Raw genomic sequence first — 19,817 nt, forward strand, 5'->3', positions numbered from 1 at the left:
TGAAATTAAATGTATCAGAATTGAAAAAAAAATTATCAATTATTCAGATGAAACTGGCTCACAATATAAAAAATCGGTTTTATATGATCAATCTTTCAAACCGTATGGCAGATTTTGAAGTTTTTGCTGAATGGCACCATTTTGCTACCGCACATGGCAACCCATGAGAATTATTTCATCTACTACAGCCAGCTCTACATTTATTCTTGCTTTAAATAAAAGAAGAAATTAGGAATTAGGAAAAATATGAAATTATATTATTTTCATATTTTTCGTAATGATATGAAAATGATAAAATTATATTGTAAAAACGCTGTAGCATTTGCAAATAAATATTAAAAGTTCAAAATTTACTTAATATGGTTCAAAGACACTGAGATCAGCAAAAACAATGCATTTAAAATAACCCAATAAATAATACTTAAACAAAAAAAAAAGATTGTTCAAGGGATTAATTATCTAAAAATCGTATAAAAAAATAAAAATAATTCATCATACAGAACACCAGGTAGTAATTATTGATCAACGCGCCCGAGTGCTTCTAGCATATGCGACGAGTGTAGCTAATTTAGGTAATCTCAAATACTCAAAACTTTAAAATTCGATATCTCTGGAACGAAACATATTCCTTTCTGTCGATAAGTGATTCTTATGTAAAATTGGCCGGGGAATACGATGGTGAGGTCAAATTTAAAAAATAAATAGGGCTGTTTTGAGATACGGCCATTTAAAGTTTTCAATTGCGCAATACAGGTAGAAAACATATTTTAATCTAAATTTTGACCTCGGAAATGGATTCTACGTCCAATTTCCTTCAAAATTGAGTCTAAGACTGACCCTCTAAGATTTGCGGTTCCTGAGTTATCGTCGTTTGAAGATAGGGGTTTTGCTCAAAAATCACCAAAAAGTCGATTTTTTGGGAGGGTACAAAAATGGAGGGGGTGGTCCGATTTGGATGAAATTCGGGATTTTTGCATGTTTTGATAGTCTCAACAGCTCTGCCAAATTTGAGCAGAATCGGAGATGGTAATTTTCAAGTGCTGTTCCGCTTCGGGTGGAATGACCCACATGTAAATCGCCAAAAATGGCTGAGTTTGTTATGAGCACACAGTTTAATTTTTATTTTTTTATTTTTAAATCTGTTTTCAAGGCATTAAAATATACATTTTAATTTAAAAACAAAACAAATTTGAAGACATTTGGTTGTATCATTGCCGCGATATAGCTATTTGAAATTAGCCGTTTCAAAAAACGGGTGCCACGATATCTCAACTCTCAACACTGCTTTGACCAAATCGGCTCCAAATTTTTGTGAAGTCTCATTAAACCGGTCCCGTGTGCATGACAAAGGCCGATTTTCAAAAAGTTTGTTTTAAAAAAAGATAATAATATTTTTTATGTTTTTCATATAAAAAGTGCAATTTTTTGATTTTTGTATTTTTTGAAAAGCAAAATTTAAAAATCGGGCTTCGTCATGCACACGGTATATGTCTTGGGAGTCTTCACCTAAAATTTCAGCCAATTTGGTCCATCCCATCTCGAGATATCGTGGCACCCGTAAATCAACAATATCATGAACAAGTTTAAAATAAACATTCATTTTGAAAAACTATAACTCACTTCACGAATAGTCAACGGGCCATTATATATGATTATTCAAAATGGGTCCGCGGGCCACAAAAAATCACCTCGCGGGCCACGTTTGGCCCGCGGGCCATACTTTGGTCACCCCTGGCCTAAGATGTTACCAAAAGACTCACGAGAAATTCAGGATGGTATGTCTCTCCCAAAAAAATACAAAAATCATTTACTAAAACTGTTTTTTTTTTAAAAGTGGTCTAAATGTCGAAATTATCAAAACCGGTAGTGGGAATCGATTCCCAGACAATTATACATAAAAGTATCCATATTGACAATTGTCCTATGTCCAATCCTTGGGAAGATACAGCGGTTTTAAAAATAAAAATGTTGAAAAAATTGGCTTTTTGGTGGTTTTTGGCAATTTCTATATGACAGACTTGGTTTTTCAGTCTCGTAAATAATTTTACCGGAAAGCTCGTCCAATTTCCCATAAGTTTGCCTGTGACAGCTTTTTGATTGGACTCGTTTTGATATTTACGTATGCTAATTTACTATCCAGGTTTCTACCACACTGAAAAAATATTCTATTTTCATTTATTAGCAATGTAATTAAGCTTATATCTGTAAGCTCTGACATCCAATTGAATTGCGGTCAAAGACAAACTTATGGGAAATTGGACGAGCTTTTCGGTAAAAATATTTTCGAGACTGAAAAATCAAGTCTGTCACATAGAAATTGCCAAAAACCATCAAAAAACCTATTCATTCAACATTTGTATTTTTAAAACCGCTGTATCTTCCCAAGGATTGGACATAGGACAATGGTCAATATGGATACTTTTATGTCTGGGGAATCGATTCCCACTACCGGTTCTTGAAAATTTTGACGTTTAGACCACTTTTCAAAAAAACAGTTTTAGTAAATGTTTTCTGTATTTTTTTTAGGAGGGACATACTATCCTGCATTATTCGTGAGTCTTTTGGTAACATCTTAGGCTATTTCCTCAGAAATTTTGAACGAAAAAAAATCGCGACATCACCTTTAAATTTAAGTTTTATACTTAAAAATCAAAAAATCTCATAGAAGTGGCGTGTATTTTTGTTTCAGTGTATTTTTTTCAGAAAGCTCGTCCGATTTCCTACAAGTTTGTCTTTGACCACTTTGTGATACGACGCAACGGCTTCGAGATACAGTAATTTTTGAATTGCAAAATACAAAAATATTTAAATACCTTACGCCTTTCTCAAATGTTATTTTCGAGTACTTTTGGCTCCATACACACCAAAATGGCTTATATAGGCCTAGGATAACAAAGTTTCATTGAAATCAAAGAGTGTCGGGTACAAAAGTACCAGAAAAATTCCTGATTTGAGCTGGAATTGCTCATAAGTAGCAGCAAGTTGCAAAAAGAAGGTTTTTTGTTAAGCACGAGTCGTACATTTTCCCAACAAGGTTTGCCGAGTTGGATAACTACGACGAATGCTGAAAAATTAAGTTTTACAGCGAGTTGTTTATAACATTTGGTGCAATTCCGAAAAACGCTTTTGAATGGAATTTTATGTCAAACATTAATGTGTTTAACAAGTTTAAAAATAGTAGTTTATGCAACAAGTTGTAAAAAGAGGATTTTTTCAGCACGAGTCGTACATTTATCCAACGAGGTTCACCGTCTAGGACCACAAAAGGAACTGAAAAATTGCTGTGCTCGCTAAATTTTGACAACTTAGTTTTTTTTTCATATTAATATGGTTGTAACCTAATGGTTAGTCAAACAGCAGAAATTCTAAGTCAAACTTGTGTTCGTCATTAAGCACCACTGCCCTGAACGATCGCATTCCGACAGTCAAGTGATCTATATTAATTCTTGTTGATTCAAAACAATTAAGAAGACGCTTGCTGAAAATGCTGAACCCGGCTAAATGAATCAGACATGAGAAATTGTTGACACCCGACTCTGTTGACGTTGTACTTGTAGCTAGCCGATCCACGTTCAAAGGGGGAAATTTAAAGTTTCACTCTGGAAACATTTACCCAAACCCATACCTGGCATGACATAACCACGCTGAAACCACGCTTCTGCCCAGCAGTGTTCGGTTCCGGTAGATCCCCATCGCGTCGTCTCGGCAGACTTGGGTTTCGATTAGTCAACATTTAACCAGCCGCTGCAACAATCTCTAGGAAAATCCCTGCTGAGTCTCTCTTCCAAACTGGGGGTGCGGTTCTTTTCTGGCGCGCGAGGGTGTGGGATTCCTTAAGACGTGAACCGACGTCGGCGACCTGTAGAACCGGGGAAGTCACGCACACCGGCCTGCTCGGTGGGAAAATCTTTGACGCGCGATCCCTAACGCGTATTCCTCGTTCGATCGCGTGCCGCGGAATGATAATGACGCCTCTGTGTAGGGGGATGATGCTGCGTTCAGGGAACTGCTGAGTGACTGCTGTCTAGGGTGCTGGTTGTGCAAGTTAGTCGGAACTCAAAGCTGGAATCGGAGCATCAGTCGATCGGAGGTTGTCGCGCGGAACGGATGCAAAGTCGGGCGCAGTGTGCTAGGGAACTATAGACGCAATCCGGAGGAACATAGTGGATTATTTGAGTGAACAAGTGGGGGTTGGGAAAAGAGTGAAAAGTGATACTCGAGATTGAAATTTCATACGATGGGATCATGAAGCTGCGAAGATTGTGACTGGAGGCAGCTTCGAGGAAATAGTCTCGAAATAGTGACAACAATTTTGTGTAGAATTATAAAAAAAAGTTGAATGAAAAAGTACCTGAAGCTTAAGTATTAAAAGGAAAAAGTTGAAAAAATATTCTTGTGAAATATTTTGCTATCAGTGAAAAGGTAAAAAGAAATATTGACATGACTGCTATTCAGTATCGTAAAAAAACAAAATAAATTTGTTATGAAGTTATTGTTGCAAATAAACAGAAATAAAAACTTGTGTATGAAAATCTATAGCCAAAGATCAGGAAAAATAGTTTACATGGAATTTTTTTCTGAGTTATTGTAGAAAAAGCCATGGGCTTCATTCAAAACAATTTAAAATGACTAGTTGTGATGTAAACAACATTTAAACTATTTTTTTATAGAATTTAATTAGTTTTTGATTAAAGGAAAAGGCCGTTGTGAAAAATGATCAAACAAGATGTGTACAAATGATAACTTTAAAGATTTGTTTTTATATTAGTATGTAAATGAACGTTAAGAAAATTTGTGTGCTTTTCAAAAGTTGATCGACAAAAGTTCGAAAGGTATAAGATAGCGCAAATAAAGGTCGATACGTTAACTACACATATATATTTTTATAAATATGAGCTGTTTGAGTAATGTTCAATACATTTTTGAGAGTTAATCTGATTTTTAGGTAGTGTTCTTGTAAGTGTGGCATTAATTTACTGGTATTTTTACAAGTTTGGAATGAGCAGTCAAATTTAATTCCGGTAATGTTTGCCTTTTATTGTTAGAAATAAATTTAAAACTAATGTTCAAACATAAAAGCATTATAAATTACTATTTTTTTTAAAATGGTATGAAATTAGTAGTTTGACTTGGTTCTTGTGTCTTTGCCAATGATTGATCATTTTTGAATAACTTCCCTCGTAATTTATAATGATAAAATACAAAAAAAGGAGAAAAATACAAAACAAGAGAAGTATACATTTTTATAAAACATAAGTTTATATAAATGCTTTCCAAACCCGGGGAAAAAATTAAGACTGCAAATCGAGTTGTGGCAACTTTTGCTTTATATTTTGCTTAAAATGCACTCATTTTTCAGGATCTACGGAGGTGGTAGGAGCTGAAAATAAAATCAGAAATCACTTGTTAAATGTGACTTCATAGTTTCCTTCAAAAAAATTAAAAATAGTAGTTTATGCAACAAGTTTACCGAGTTGGATAAATACGAAGAATGCTGAAAAAATCAAGTTTTGCAACGAGTTCCATACAACATTTTTTGCAATTCCAAAAAACACACACTGAGTGAAATTTTATGTCAAATTTTCATATATTTTGTCAATAAATCGTTTAAATTAAAAAAATGTTGAAAAGTGTTACTTTTCGAAACAAGTGCTGAAAAATTCAACTTTTCAGCACCCATTTGAGTGCTGAAAAGTAGAACTTTTCAGCATTTATTTTGAAAAGTGTTGCCATTCGATTGTGTTACTTTTGATACAGAAAAGTAGGCTCTTTCGTCGTTCAAGAATGACAGGAAAAGTAAGTAGTTTCACGACGGAATTGCAAAAATATATTTTTGCAACTCCGTTGTGAAACTTTTTACTTTTCCTATCACTCTTGAATGACAAAACGGATTACTTTTCTTCCCAAAAAAACTAACAGAATCGAAAAGTATACCATTTTAGCACTCAAATGATTTCTATAAATTGATAAAGATTGTTTTAGAGATCATCAGGCTTTGACAATATTTGTTTTATCCCATCTTTTTTATAGTTATGAGAGAGTGCTCTTTGGTTTTTTTTAAAGACCCCTGAAACTAAACTTTAAAAAATATTTGCAACGGCCTAACATAAAACACGACAACGTTGATAATGGATTGGCTTCACCATGTCTCTAAAACAAAACAATTCAAAACGTTTAACTTAATTTTAAAATGCCAAAAGGTTGCTCAAATGAGTACTAGCCTGGAAAACTAGCTTGATACTAGATTGATGCCTTTTGCCATAAAATGCCTTTTTGCAATCCCGCTGTGAAACTGTCAACTTTTCCTGTCCTTCTGGAAAAACAAAACAGTCTAGTTTTAACTACTAAAAATAACAGATTCAATTCAGAATTCAGAAATCAATACCATTTAATGCCAGTGCCGAAACATCCTACTTTTCAGCATTGAAATGGGTGCTCAGTAAACCTCGTTGGATAAATGCACGTCTCGTGGTTTTACAACTTGTTGCATAAACTACTATTGTGTCTTTGGTGACTAGGATAGTTCGCACTGCTTTAAGGTGGTAGATGATGTCCTTAACTTTTGGTGCAATGACTGTCAATGATGTATGTATGTATGTATGATCCCCATACCCGCAGGCAACGTGGTCCAGAAACACATGTGAGCGCTAGGTGAACAATTCGATCATCTTTTACTCCGTAATCTGTACACCAACGTGCATAAGTTTTTTTTTGCCCGAATTGTAGTGCTACAAATACCGGCGCATAGAACAAAATGGTTTCCTTCTTCCCTCCCCAAGCGCCGGAAATCTGTAGCAGGTGTAGGGACACTTCGCATAGACGCCCTTGCTCCCATCACGTCACTGAGGGTATGGAGCGACGAGAAATTAATAAGTATGCCCCCTCAGTCGAACCTTCATTAGAGAAGCAGGCAATCCACAACTCACAGCGAACGACCAAGGGAACACCCTACCGCGTATTTAGTAAATTGGCTTATTAGTCTTAAATGGAATGTATGAATGTTAGAATGAGTGACAGTGTATTTTGATATAAGAAAAGGAGCGATCTCACCAAATCTGGATTCTTCAACTCCGGCATCGTCGGTCTTGAAGCGTCACTTGAATCTTCTTGGAATTCTGTCTTCTATTTGCTGAACTACCGACAACCAAATTGGTACGGAACCAAAATAGCAAACAACTTCCTGGATTCCGGTGAAATCTTGAGCGACAAGTCAGGTGTTGGTGAAAGCCATCCTGGCCTGGCTGATAATCTTGAACATCAGGACTGGAACCACACGATGTTTTAACCGATGGTAACGTAGTGGTGTGCACCAGCTGCTGCTTATCCGCCGATATTGTCCGCAATTGACATCTCCTGGGCGTCACGGGTCCAGAAATAGTAAATTGAAATGAAAATAATCACTATTGGTAAAATGCTTCTGCAAACAACACAAAGAAACCTAAAATTTGTTGAAACCGATAAACCAGTAAATCAATAGCAATTAAAATGATTTCTTCAATTTCTTTCAATTCCTAAAATGGTTAACGTCAAATCCAGTCCAATTTTTGGGACAGGAAACAAATTTTGCCTTTACGTAATTTTCAAAAAGCTAAAAATCAATTACGTAGTACTCTCGGCATCGGGCCCTAACCCCTGCATGCCAAAATAAATTAATTAGTAAATTAGTATTACTAAATTGGAAAAGTGCTCCCGCACAATTTAGTGCTTCATTATTTTAAGTTTACCCGCCACATTGGGGGGTCTACTCCGGGTAAAATCACGGTCAAACCACTGCTACTTTGCGTTAGTAATGGACAACCAGCGGAGACCACCACAAATTGCGGCAAATTTGCATTACGAGCATCAGATTTGTCTAGGTTGTTCTTCTAATTGGCTCATATTACCTTGATTGTTGTGGATACGCAAGACAACTAGTCTGGTCCTGAGGAATATCGGTTTTTCGGTTATTTAACTGGTCGCAAAATACGCAAAATTGCTCGTGCCTTGGGAAAATCATGTTATTGCGCGTATTCCCGAAAAGGACACGCGGCATACCAGCCTCGAAACGACGCCCCGCACTTTCGGCAAATGCGCGCTGTCAAATCCCATACTGTGCGTTTTGTTTTTGTTGATCTTCTTCTTCGAATTGCACATTCTGAAATGCCGCGCGGCGTGTACCTTGGAGAGAAACGGACAATAACATCAAATAAGTAAATATTTTCAAGGGATTTTTAAAGATCACAAGTTCAAGCAAAGTACAGTCACATAAGTTCAAAAATTCCCCAGCAACTTGTTTAAACTTGCTAGAAAATATTCCATCCAACCAGGAATAAGTCGTTGGTCTGACGCAGCTTAACCTTACGTGCGCGGTGAATTCACCCGTAACTTTGCAACGCAGGTGTTAATGTATTCCGCACAGTTCACGGCGATTAACATAAATCGTTGATTTATTTGCTGAATCAAACACGGGCGCATCCTCTTCAATTGGGATGTTCTAACCCGCGCGGGATGTAAATTCTGTTCCGAAGCTATCGATCATCGAACTCCCCCCTATTGGCATTCTGGAATGTCGTTTCGATTGTGACAACCAGAATCGTGAGTTATAAGTTTTACAGAAATTGCTGTAATTAAGATATTTCGCAACCGGCGCGGGGATCAGCAAAATTTATCGGTTTTTTTTTCTTGGGAGGGGAATTTTAATTAGCTACAATTTGTCCAGTGGGTATTTCTGAATCGATCAATCATTCTATCGAGCTCATAAATTAAAGAAATTAATAAGTGGTACTTAAAGTCACAGCTGGAAACGGTAAACTTTCAGGTGCCTTTTCTGACCAACTGTTCGGCACGAGCGGGTGAGGGTGGGCACGAATAAATTTGACTTTAACCCTAATTGATTTTTAACCTAGTCAGTTTCAATTAGACTTGAACAGTTTGATGTTTAGACCACAGATCTTAATTACGAACCATCTGGTGTCCACCCCGATCACAATCGTTAGCCGTTCGAATCGAATTGCTTTGACAAGGTAGGATTGAGAAGTGTTTCCAGAATATATTCCAATCTATAGTGGCATTTAGCACTAGACCAGAGCTACCGGAATACAGTGTATCTAATTGAAAAGTGATTGCTTTTGTTGCCAATGTGAGTGGTCGTTATTTTTTTTCTTTAAAGACACGTGCTGGAATAAGTTGAAAATGGGATCTCAGATCAGGACTCAGATAGTAAAGAAAATCAAATGGAACTAAATAAGTGAATAATAATAATGAAAAGGAGATTTCTCCTTCAACAACAACAAATTTCTAAACATGCTTTATTTTGCCATGTTTAATTTATCGAATTCGGGCAATAACGAGTCGTGACAGATTAAATGAACAAAAATGCATGGTTGTTCCATGTAAAATTTTGATGTTTTAAGTTATTTAGACAAAATTATTCTATTCGATATTTTCGAAAATTCAAACAAAGTCGATCTTTTTTTCTTCTTGTGATTAAGAAATAAATTTCAATATGATCTGGTAAGTACAGTAGGTAGTCATGCAAGCACAATGTTATATATTTTTTTTTTCTGAAAAATTGTGAAGTTTTGGATCATTGATCTAAAAAGTGTGATTTCAACTTTGAGCTTGTTTGTCGTTCAATTTTTAGTGTTTCAGGAAAGTTATAAGATATTTTTACACATCAGACATTTGTTATGTGTTCTATCCCAAGTAGCACACTTTGTTCGCTAAAAGATTTCCGAACTTGTTGTTGAACTCATTTACTATGTTTTCCCAACGTCCCTGAGAACTCTTGAACGCTGGAAAAAGCGCACGTTTTTCTGTTGTTGAACATTTCTTAACCTGTTAGAAATGTGCGTAGTTTAATTGAGTTTTACCAGCGCACGTCAAACTTGCATAGAGAACGTTTGTTGAACATGTCATAAGAACTCTTGACTATTAGATTCTGTACCGGGTTGGATAACGTCGTTAGAACCGTTTAACAACATTCTGCCTTTAAGATTCAGGAGGGAGTTAGGCAAACGTTTTTATAACCGTTCAAGAACATATCGTGGCAGACAAGAATGTTAAACAGGCTTTTCATAAAATACGTCCAAGGTGTTCGCTCAAAAGTTTTTTTTCTTAATTTAATCCTTTATTTGTGAATAATGACGCTTTACGATACTTTAACTACTAGTTTTTAGTAATTTATTGGACGGTTCTAACGGTTCTAACGACGTTATCCAACCAATACGCCATTTATGAATGATAATAATATGAATGATGGATAATAAAAAAATATCAACCATAAAAAATCATTCAATTTCCTAATTATGCCTTCGGAGATTTTTTTTTTCAATTATGTTTGCGTGCTAATTAACATCGCTTGCTACTAACTACTCTGCTATTGCTGCTGGTTCCCGGTGCCGCATTTTCAGTTTTCCTTTTAGATGATGAATCCTCAGGGCAAGTATCGAACCCAAGATCACTCCAAATGTCAAGTCCGGGCGCGCGTCTGCTTCATTCCACGAGGGGTTATGATGGATGAGCAGGCCTAAACGTCAATAAGAAATCTTCGGTCATCTAGGTTTTACCAAGTTCACTAACAGTTTGCCAAAACTTCTTTCGAACATAAGCTGTTTCTATTTTTAGAACTATCCTTGTTTGTTTCGTCAACATGTTCTTGCTCGGATTTTAGAACACGAACGCGAACTTCACATAAACAACTTGTTTACGAGAAATCCCAGCCGAAGCCAATGGTCAAATCTACTATGTTATCACGTTTAGCAAACTGAAATGAAACATCATGTCTGCAAATGTCATTTTGCTTTACGAGTTCTACAAGCATGTTTCAATGAGGTCAGAATAAACTTCAAAATGAACTATTCGTAGTCCGCGTTGCTAGATTTGGCATTTGTGTTACACAGCCATGTTGAACAATGGTTTTTTGATCAAAATGTGAACAATTGACCAAATTTTTTGACACTTGTTCAATAATTAACGAATAAAAACACTTATGCAGCAATTGCTCATCAAAAAAATAAAGAGCGATGTTTTTCTTGCTACTTGGAATTTAAAGCAACTTTGATCCAGAAATCAAGATATCTTGCAATCTTATCATTCAAAGACTAAATTTACCAATAACAAAGAAATGCAAAAAAAAAACGAAAAAATCTAATTTTTAAAAGAAATGAGCGTTTAGTTTCAGAAAAAGTAATCCTCAGTAATGTGGCTCGAAATAATTTAACTACGCTAAAGTGATTTAGAAAATTTAAATCTAAGATGGTGGCCAAAATGGCGTTGAAGAAATATTGAAAAAAAAATGCATTTTATAGTTTAATAGGCTGTTCAAATTTGACTAAAATGGGTCAATTCTGACGGTAAAAGTAAAAAGATCCGTTTTTTGTTTGTTCATCATTATAAAAATATTCTGATAATCTAAACTTCGAATAATCGAAGCTGGAATGTAATGATTGTGCAAAATTGTGCTAAAAAATACATGTTGAGAAATAGTTGTGTTTTTGAAATTTCTTTAAAATAAGGATTAGAATTAATTAAAAATTGTTTTGCTTGAAAAAAAAATCAAAATTTGTTACTATTCTTATAAAACGTAGTAAAAAATATAAATGATTTGTTAGCAATGAACAATTATGAACTGATAAATTAATTAATTTGGATATTCTCTTAAATAAATGAGCAAAAAGTTTAAAGATGTGCTTCATATAGAATTTAAGTAAAAACAAATATTTTTAAATTACAAAATTAATTTACAAAAAAATGCTACAGAAAAAAGTAAAACGTACGTCGAGTTGAAAATTTGATGTTGTAAAATAACCTCTTTGCCTATCTAGTTTTAGGCTGGTACAAATATTTTTAAAAAAAAATTTAACCCTCTCCCTTCAAACCCGGCCCGAAAAGTCAGGGTGGCAAAAAATAATACTTTTTTCAAACAAAAAAAAAAAAACATTAAAATTTCAATGAAAATTTAAGTGCAATCAGCTGGCATCAATTTGAAAAGCAATCCTCTGCGTTTAGAATCATGTTTAGCATGTTTGAGTTTATTTTACAAATCTTTGGATTTTTTTAGAAATTTTCGATGTACAGTACCGCAAAGTTTTTTTTCAGCTAAATTTTTTTGTTGCACAAAGTATGCACAATTTAACCAAAAAAGGAGTTTTTTTCGAAAAACACTTTTTTAAAAAATCATGCAAATTTAAAACTTTAAATTTTAAAGTATTTGAATTTGTAAGCGCATTTAATTTTTTTAAATGTTTGATTACAGTTTTAAACATATTTTCTATATGTCTTGTGAAAGTACGCTTTTTTACTTCGGAAGTGAATAGTACAAAAGTAACAAAAATTTTATGTGAATGTAAGCAACTTCTCTCTAATGATTTATGTATTTTTTCTGCAATGGTTGAATAGGGTGTTAATAAAAAAAATCGACATCAGGGATACCCTCTAACTCGGTTCCTTAGACAAAAAAAGTATCTGTGCAAATTTTGAGCTAAATCGGTAAAGGTTTAAGGGTCGCTTTTCATCGTTGTAGTTTATAAGGGGAAAATCGAAAAAATGTATGGGGAAAACCATCGTTTTAGTATTTTTTCTGCCAGGTGGCGCATATAAACTTCAACACCTTTACCAATTTGGCTCAATATTGGGCACAGTTACTGATTATTGCCTAAAGAATCGAGCCGAGGGGTATCTCTTAAGATTTTCCAAAATTTTCAATTTTTCTTGTCACCCTTATGGTCCAATAAACATGTTTCAAAAAAACCCAAACAGAAAAAAATAAAATAATTGTCTATTGGACCATTTCAAAAAGAACTCCAAATATCTAAATTAAGTTGTTTTAAATAGCTAAACTCTGCAAAAGAGATAAAAAAAAATGAGATAAAAAAATTAATGTCGCCTTGCTCAGTAGGCTGAAATGGGATTATTGCTCCTCAGAATACCTAGAAATATTCGGTTCTTGAAGTTTCATGTCTGTTTTCTATCTTTCGTCAAAAAAAAATCTAAATTTCAAATGCAATGCCCACTAATCTACCGGGACATTTTTGAGCTCCAAACATGTCAATTATTGTAATGTGTAATGTTTTTTTTGAGTCAGTGTTTTATTAATTGATTTTAATTGGATTTTTATTTTTACATTTTTCAATAAAATAATGATTATTTATATTTTGCTATTTTTATATACGGATGGTTTCTTGCATGATTGAAATTCGGATTGAAGTAATAATTATACGAAATAATTTAGATATGTTGATAAGAATAAAACTAAGCAGTTTAATAAATTCCTTACAAATCATTTATATGACCGCATTTATAGTTTTTAACAAACACATTTCTACTTCCAGGTCACATCCCGCAGACCGGTAGCAGAATCTCACAATGACCAACAAGGAGTACCCGCAGCAGAACGGCGGCTCCCAGCCGGTGGTGGTCAACTACAAAAATGGCATCAGCAACGACGCCATGTCCGAGTGCAGCCACAAGGCGGGCGGCGGCTCGACAAACATGCTGAACATCATCTTCAAAAAGGCCGCACAGAAAACCGTTCAGGAGGAGAGCAGCTACAAGCCGGTGTCGTACCTTCAGCTGGTGAGTGCGGTTTCGTGAAGTTTGTTGATTTTGTGAACAAATTTTGATTTCCTGTTTGGCAATTACAGTTCCGATTCGCCACGTGGGGAGAAATCTCAGCCACCGTCGGGGGCATCCTGCTGGCTTCGCTGGCCTCCCTGGGACTGCCGTACGGTGTGATATTGTACGGAGAGTTCACAGCTCAGCTGGTCGAGCGAACTCGAGGGATCGGCCGATCGCCGGAGACTTCCATCCTGTCCATGTTTGGAGGTGGTGAAATTCTGTAAGTACACACACCTTGTTGGTGAATCCCCACTGGAATGACACTTGATAAAACGAGAATGTAAATTTCAATAAATCGAAGATTTACGTCCACTTGAGCTATTCCGACGAAAACAACCAATGACTTGAGCACGTGCTCCGAGCACGTGTAGCCAGTATCGGAGTATCGGCTAACCAATTGATATCAATTGACACTTTTCACACTACTGCGTCGTGATTATTGTTGACAAACGAGACGCCGCAAACTCAATTTAATTAATGCACGAGCCCGGAGAGTTCCCCGGGCGCAAAACTGTTCATCAAGACACTTTAAAGTGCATAAATCATTCGATTATGACTGATCGCCAATTGTTGCAGGATCAATGCCACCGAGGCGGAGAACTATGCCGCCATCTACGACGATGCCAAAGCCTTCGGCCTGGGCGTGCTGTTTATATCGGTGATACAGTTCCTAGCGTCGGCGCTCAGCGTCGACGTGATCAACCGGTCGGCCCAGCGCCAGATCAGCCGGATACGGCGCCTCTTTCTGCGGGCCGTCCTGCGCCAGGACATGACCTGGTACGACCTGAACAGCGACGACAGCTTCGCCGTCCGGTTGACAGAGTGAGTTTTCTTAGAATCCCAAAAACCTAAGACCTCAATAACCTTAACTGTTTTGTTTTACAGTGATCTGGACAAGCTAAAGGAAGGGATCGGCGAGAAGCTGTCGATCTTCACGTTTTTAGCCATGTCGTTCACGGCCTCGGTGCTGGCCTCGTTCGTGTACGGCTGGGAGCTGACGCTGGTGGTGTTGAGTTGTGCACCGTTTATCATCATTGCGACAGCGGTTGTGGCGAAGGTATGTTTACGGCGTGCAACTGCGGGAATTCGCGATATGTTTCCCCTAGCAATCAGCGCACTTTACGCTCGATTTGTATGTATTCCAGGTTCAAAGCTCGCTCACCGAAAAAGAACTGAAAGCGTACTCGTCGGCGGGAACCGTCGCCGAAGAGGTGTTCAGCAGCATCCGCACGGTGGTGGCGTTCGGAGGCGAGCGCAAAGAGCAGGATCGTTACCGAAGCCGGCTGACGTCTGCCGAGATCAACGGCCGCAAAAAGGGTGTCTTTTCTGGCATTGGCGGTGGCATCATGTGGTTCATCATCTACTGCTGTTACGCGCTAGCGTTCTGGTACGGGATCAGCTTGATTCTGGAGGATCGCGGAAAGGACATCGTGGACTACACGCCGGCCGTGCTGATCATCGTGCTGTTTGGCGTGTTGGCCGGGGCGCAGAATCTGGGTCTGTCGTCTCCTCACCTGGAAGCGTTCGCCTCGGCGAAGGGATCGGCGGCGAGCATCTTTTCCGTGATTGATCGCGTGCCGGAGATTGATTCACTGGGCGAGGACGGGCTGCAGCCGGAATCGCTGCGGGGGGAGATCACCTTTAGCGATGTCCAGTTCCGGTATCCGGCGCGGAAGGACGTACAGGTGCTGCAGGGGCTGAACTTGGTCGTGGAAGCGGGCAAAACGGTTGCCCTGGTGGGACCTTCCGGATGTGGCAAGTCAACCTGCTTGCAGCTGATTCAGCGATTGTACGATCCAATGAATGTAAGTTTTTTGAGAATCTTGTAAATTTTGGCTTTGATACAAGATTCGACTATTTCCACAGGGTACCGTAACGATCGACGGAAACAAGGTCAACGAGATGAACATCCGGTGGCTGCGATCGTTCATCGGAGTGGTCGGCCAGGAGCCGGTGCTGTTTGCCGCCAGCATCGCGGAGAACATTCGCTACGGAAAGCCGGACGCGGACCACCATGAGATTGAAGCAGCTGCCAAAATCGCCAATTGCCATACTTTTATCACTAAGCTACCGAATGGGTATCATACACTGATTGGGGAGCGGGGAGCACAGCTGTCCGGAGGACAGAAGCAACGAATTGCCATAGCACGAGCGTTGATCAGGAATCCGAAGATTCTGCTGCTTGACGAAGCGACTTCCGCACTGGATCCGACGTCCGAGAAGCGAGTCCAGGACGCGCTGGAGAAGGCAAGCCGCGGTCGTACGACCCTGGTGGTGTCCCACCGATTGTCAACCATCACCAACGCCGACAAGATCGTGTACATCGACAAGGGAGTCGTAGCGGAGCAGGGAACCCACGATGAACTGATGGCGAAGAAGGGATTGTATTACGATCTGGTCATCGCAAGTGGGGCGCAAAAGCACGACGAGAACGATGATGAGTTCGACGTGGTTTCGGATGGACAGAAGGGAGATACCACGGACGACGATGTCGTGGGTTCGGATGACGAGTCTGACGGTAGCAAGTCGGCCGAAGTGGTTGAGGAAGACACGGAGAAAGCGTACCCGGTGTCGATGTTCCGGCTGCTCAAGTGGAACTCGCCGGAGTGGCCCTACATCCTGTTTGGCTGTGCGGCTTCCATGGTTGTCGGATCCTCCTTCCCTACCTTCGCCGTTCTCTTCGGAGAGATGTACGGTATTCTTGGCCACCGTGACGCCGAGTTTGTCCGCAGCGAGTCCAACTTCTACTCATCGCTGTTCTTGGTCCTCGGACTCGTCACCGGGGTGGGAACCTTCTTCCAGACTTATCTCTTCAATGTGGCCGGAGTTCGGCTTACGGCGCGACTACGACAAAAGACTTTCAAGGCGATCCTCAGCCAGGAGATGGCTTGGTACGACGATACCAACAATGCCGTGGGAGCGCTTTGTGCTCGGCTTTCCGGAGATTGTGCCAGCGTACAGGGCGCAACCGGAACTCGCATTGGATCACTGCTGCAGGCTGCCTCCACGATCTGCATCGGAATTGGGATCGCTCTGTACTACTCGGTCAATCTCACACTCGTTTCGGTGGTTGCAATTCCGGTCGTGCTGGGAGCTATCATGCTGGAATCTCGCTACATGGAGTCCAGTGGGCTGAAAGAGAAGCAATCGCTGGAGGGTGCCATCAAGTTAGCTGTGGAAGCCATCTCCAACATCCGAACGGTTGCCAGTCTGGGACAGGAGCCGCACGTCCTTGAGCGGTATTACAAAGAAATGGAAAAGGTTGATGTGGCGTGCCGGAAGAAGACGCGACTTCGGGGAACGGTGTTTGCGCTTGGTCAGATCATGCCGTTTATGGGCTATGGGTTGGCACTGTTCTACGGAGGCAAGCTGGTCTCGGAGAAGGATTTGGACTACAAGGATGTGATCAAGTAAGAATTACTTTCATTCCTCTGCCAGTTGAAAATACTAACCTAAGTTCCTTTCAGAATATCTGAAGCGCTGATCTTTGGCGCGTGGATGTTGGGACAAGCTCTGGCCTATGCTCCGAACGTGAACTCAGCGATGCTGTCCGCTGGTCGTCTATCCAAGCTGTTTGATCGCATTCCCAAGATGCACAACCCGTCAAGTTCGTACAATCCGCTGTTCCAGGTAGGTGTTAATCTTCTTTTCAAAGATAAACATAACCTCAACGCAACTCTCCCTACAACAGAATCACGACGGCGGCATCCAATTCAGCAACGTCGAATTCCGTTATCCCACGAGGCCAACCGTACCGATTCTGCAGGGGCTAAATCTGGAGATCAAACCTGGCCATACCGTTGCGCTGGTTGGACCGTCCGGTTGCGGCAAGTCGACGTGCATTCAGCTGTTGCTGCGCTACTACGACCCGGAAGGTGGCAAAGTGGTACGTTTCAGTCACGGCTGTTGTCGTCCAAAATATTTTTTTTAACTAAAAGTATGATCATTTTCCAGGCGGTTGACGGCGTTGCCACCACCGACTACCAGCTGGGCCGCATCCGAGCCCAAATGGGCCTCGTGTCGCAGGAACCAATTCTGTTTGACCGGACCATCGCCGAAAACATCGGCTACGGGGACAACTCGCGGGACATTCCGATGCCGGAAATCATCGAAGCCGCCAAGCTGGCCAACATCCACGAGTTCATCATCAATCTTCCCAAGGGCTACGAAACCAGCCTCGGAGCGAAGGGCGCCCAGCTGTCCGGAGGTCAGAAGCAGCGGATCGCGATCGCGCGAGCGCTCGTCCGCAATCCTCGCATCCTCCTGCTGGACGAGGCCACGTCAGCGCTCGACAACCAGAGCGAAAAGATCGTCCAGAACGCGCTGGATCACGCCCGGAAGGACCGGACCTGCATCATGATCGCGCATCGGCTGACCACAATCCAGAACGCAGACATGATCTGTGTCATCCAGAACGGAGTTGTGGTGGAAAAGGGCACGCACGACGAGCTGATGGCGCACAGCAAAACCTACGCCAAGCTGTACACGATGCAACAAGTGGCTTAAAAGTGCGCTTAGACAAAAAGAAGAAAAAAGCAAGCTCAGTATTTATAACCTAATATTTTTGTAATTATTTAAAATTTGCTGATTCAATCAGAGAAAACTACGTGCCGTATTGGGTGTATGTTTCAGTACATCCGTAGAGTTCTACGCGAACCAAAACAGCGCAAATTCTCGGCAGACCTCCAAAAAAGCCGCAGAGTTTGCACACATAGACTTAACCTAGTGATACTGGAAACGCCTCCTTACTATTAGCATAGTAATTTTTATATATGTTTAAAAATGCAAGCTTCTATTTATACTGCAGAAAAAAAAAGACTTCCTAAAAGTCGGCTTGTGAAAAATTTGCAAACAAGCAAAAGCAATAAAGGTGCACGCACAGTTGAAATTTTACACAGCACATAATGCTCTCTTTCAACTTCTTCAATGTAAGCATAGAAAAAAACTATTCAGGCTCATCGAACAAATCAAACTCAAATCTACCGTTATATACCATTGAATCTTGAAAAAGTGATATTTATAAGAACTTCACATACTACAAGTTAACTTGATGTTGTTGCAATTTATTTATAGTTTACGTCGAAGATAGATCCAATAAATGAATTATTGTTGTATTTTAAAACAAAATCAGTATTTTTTTCAAACTCTCCCTAAAAAAATATTTGTCAATTTGCAATTATACCTCACACCAAAACTGATTCGAAGCATTTGGTACGGTACGTCCACGCATCCTTCCTTCCTTTTTGATGCTGTGAAATGAGATCCGTTTACAGAGCTTGTCTCTGCTGTTAATGGAGCGCAGTAGGCTTGGCCGCTTTAATTTTTGCAATACTAAATTTTCGGGGTTACTCGGATGATTTGAAGGCATCAATATCGACGAAAAAGTTTTTTTTTGCCTAATCAAACTACATGTTCTTTCGGGAAGCTTTCTTCGAACTGGCTGCGCCTTTTGTTAATTTCTACGTGATCGTGCTGTCTTGTCGCACGTCGCTTTTTGACGTTCCGAGAAAAACACGTTTTAACGCACGCAATGTAAACAACAACAAACACGTTTTGTTTGGTTTAACAATCTGTGCATTGTCCCGATGTTTGGTTGAATTTAGTTGCCGGAGTCCCGAGTTATAATTACAAAAATGTTACAGATGTCGGGCATGTACATGTGTCAAACGCGTTTTGAGTAAAATCCCTTTGGCCAGTTGTCGCACTTACAGCAATTTTCTGGTTGATTCAAGATAGCACGATCAGATTGAAACATCTTTCATAGAGTGACAACATTGCAAGGAGTTTTTCAGGTTGAAATAGTGCGTCCATCCCGGGAATTCCCGGGATTTTCCCTTAACTGGGAATTCCCGAATCCCGGGATTTTTATATTTTGTTCCGGGAATTCCCGGAATTGAAAAAAAAAAAACATTTTTGGTCTGGAAACTCAGATTTGGTTTTAAAGGGAAAATTATTAAAATTTTAGTTTACGGATCCGCAAAATGCCAAGCACTTAAAATATTTTTCATTAAATTTTATTAATTTTTATGAATATTTACGTTTTATTTTTTTTATTTATTTTAAACTTGAAAAATATTATAATTAATAATTTTTCATCAAACATTGTCATTTGGAGCAAATTAGGACAATAGTAACGAATTAAGACAGCATAATGTTCTGATATTTTTTAATTAACAAAACAATTAGTACACCAATTTTCAAATTTATTGCTCTAAAATATC

General features: G+C 39.2%; 1 protein-coding gene across 2 annotated transcripts in view; it reads left to right on the top strand.

Moving 5' to 3' along the window:
• Nucleotides 1–18,723, top strand: part of LOC120430126 (multidrug resistance protein homolog 49-like) — a 41,869-nt gene extending 23,146 nt beyond the window's left edge. Inside the window, exons 1-11 of one of the 2 annotated variants that reach the window (XM_039595211.2) lie at nucleotides 4,071–4,327; nucleotides 4,374–4,422; nucleotides 13,311–13,554; nucleotides 13,623–13,816; nucleotides 14,173–14,418; nucleotides 14,482–14,653; nucleotides 14,742–15,401; nucleotides 15,463–17,006; nucleotides 17,064–17,226; nucleotides 17,288–17,482; nucleotides 17,551–18,723. In XM_039595211.2, the coding sequence (XP_039451145.1) occupies nucleotides 13,345–13,554; nucleotides 13,623–13,816; nucleotides 14,173–14,418; nucleotides 14,482–14,653; nucleotides 14,742–15,401; nucleotides 15,463–17,006; nucleotides 17,064–17,226; nucleotides 17,288–17,482; nucleotides 17,551–18,102 (3,936 nt within the window). In that variant the 5' untranslated portion in view covers nucleotides 4,071–4,327; nucleotides 4,374–4,422; nucleotides 13,311–13,344 and the 3' untranslated portion in view covers nucleotides 18,103–18,723. Of the gene's footprint in view, nucleotides 1–4,070; nucleotides 4,328–4,373; nucleotides 4,423–13,310; nucleotides 13,555–13,622; nucleotides 13,817–14,172; nucleotides 14,419–14,481; nucleotides 14,654–14,741; nucleotides 15,402–15,462; nucleotides 17,007–17,063; nucleotides 17,227–17,287; nucleotides 17,483–17,550 lie in introns of those variants that run through there. The other variant, XM_052710072.1, reaches the window with a different exon arrangement.
• The last annotated feature ends 1,094 nt before the right edge of the window (nucleotides 18,724–19,817 follow it).

This window comes from Culex pipiens, chromosome 3, assembly GCF_016801865.2.
Source record: "Culex pipiens pallens isolate TS chromosome 3, TS_CPP_V2, whole genome shotgun sequence".
NCBI lineage: Eukaryota > Metazoa > Arthropoda > Insecta > Diptera > Culicidae > Culex > Culex pipiens.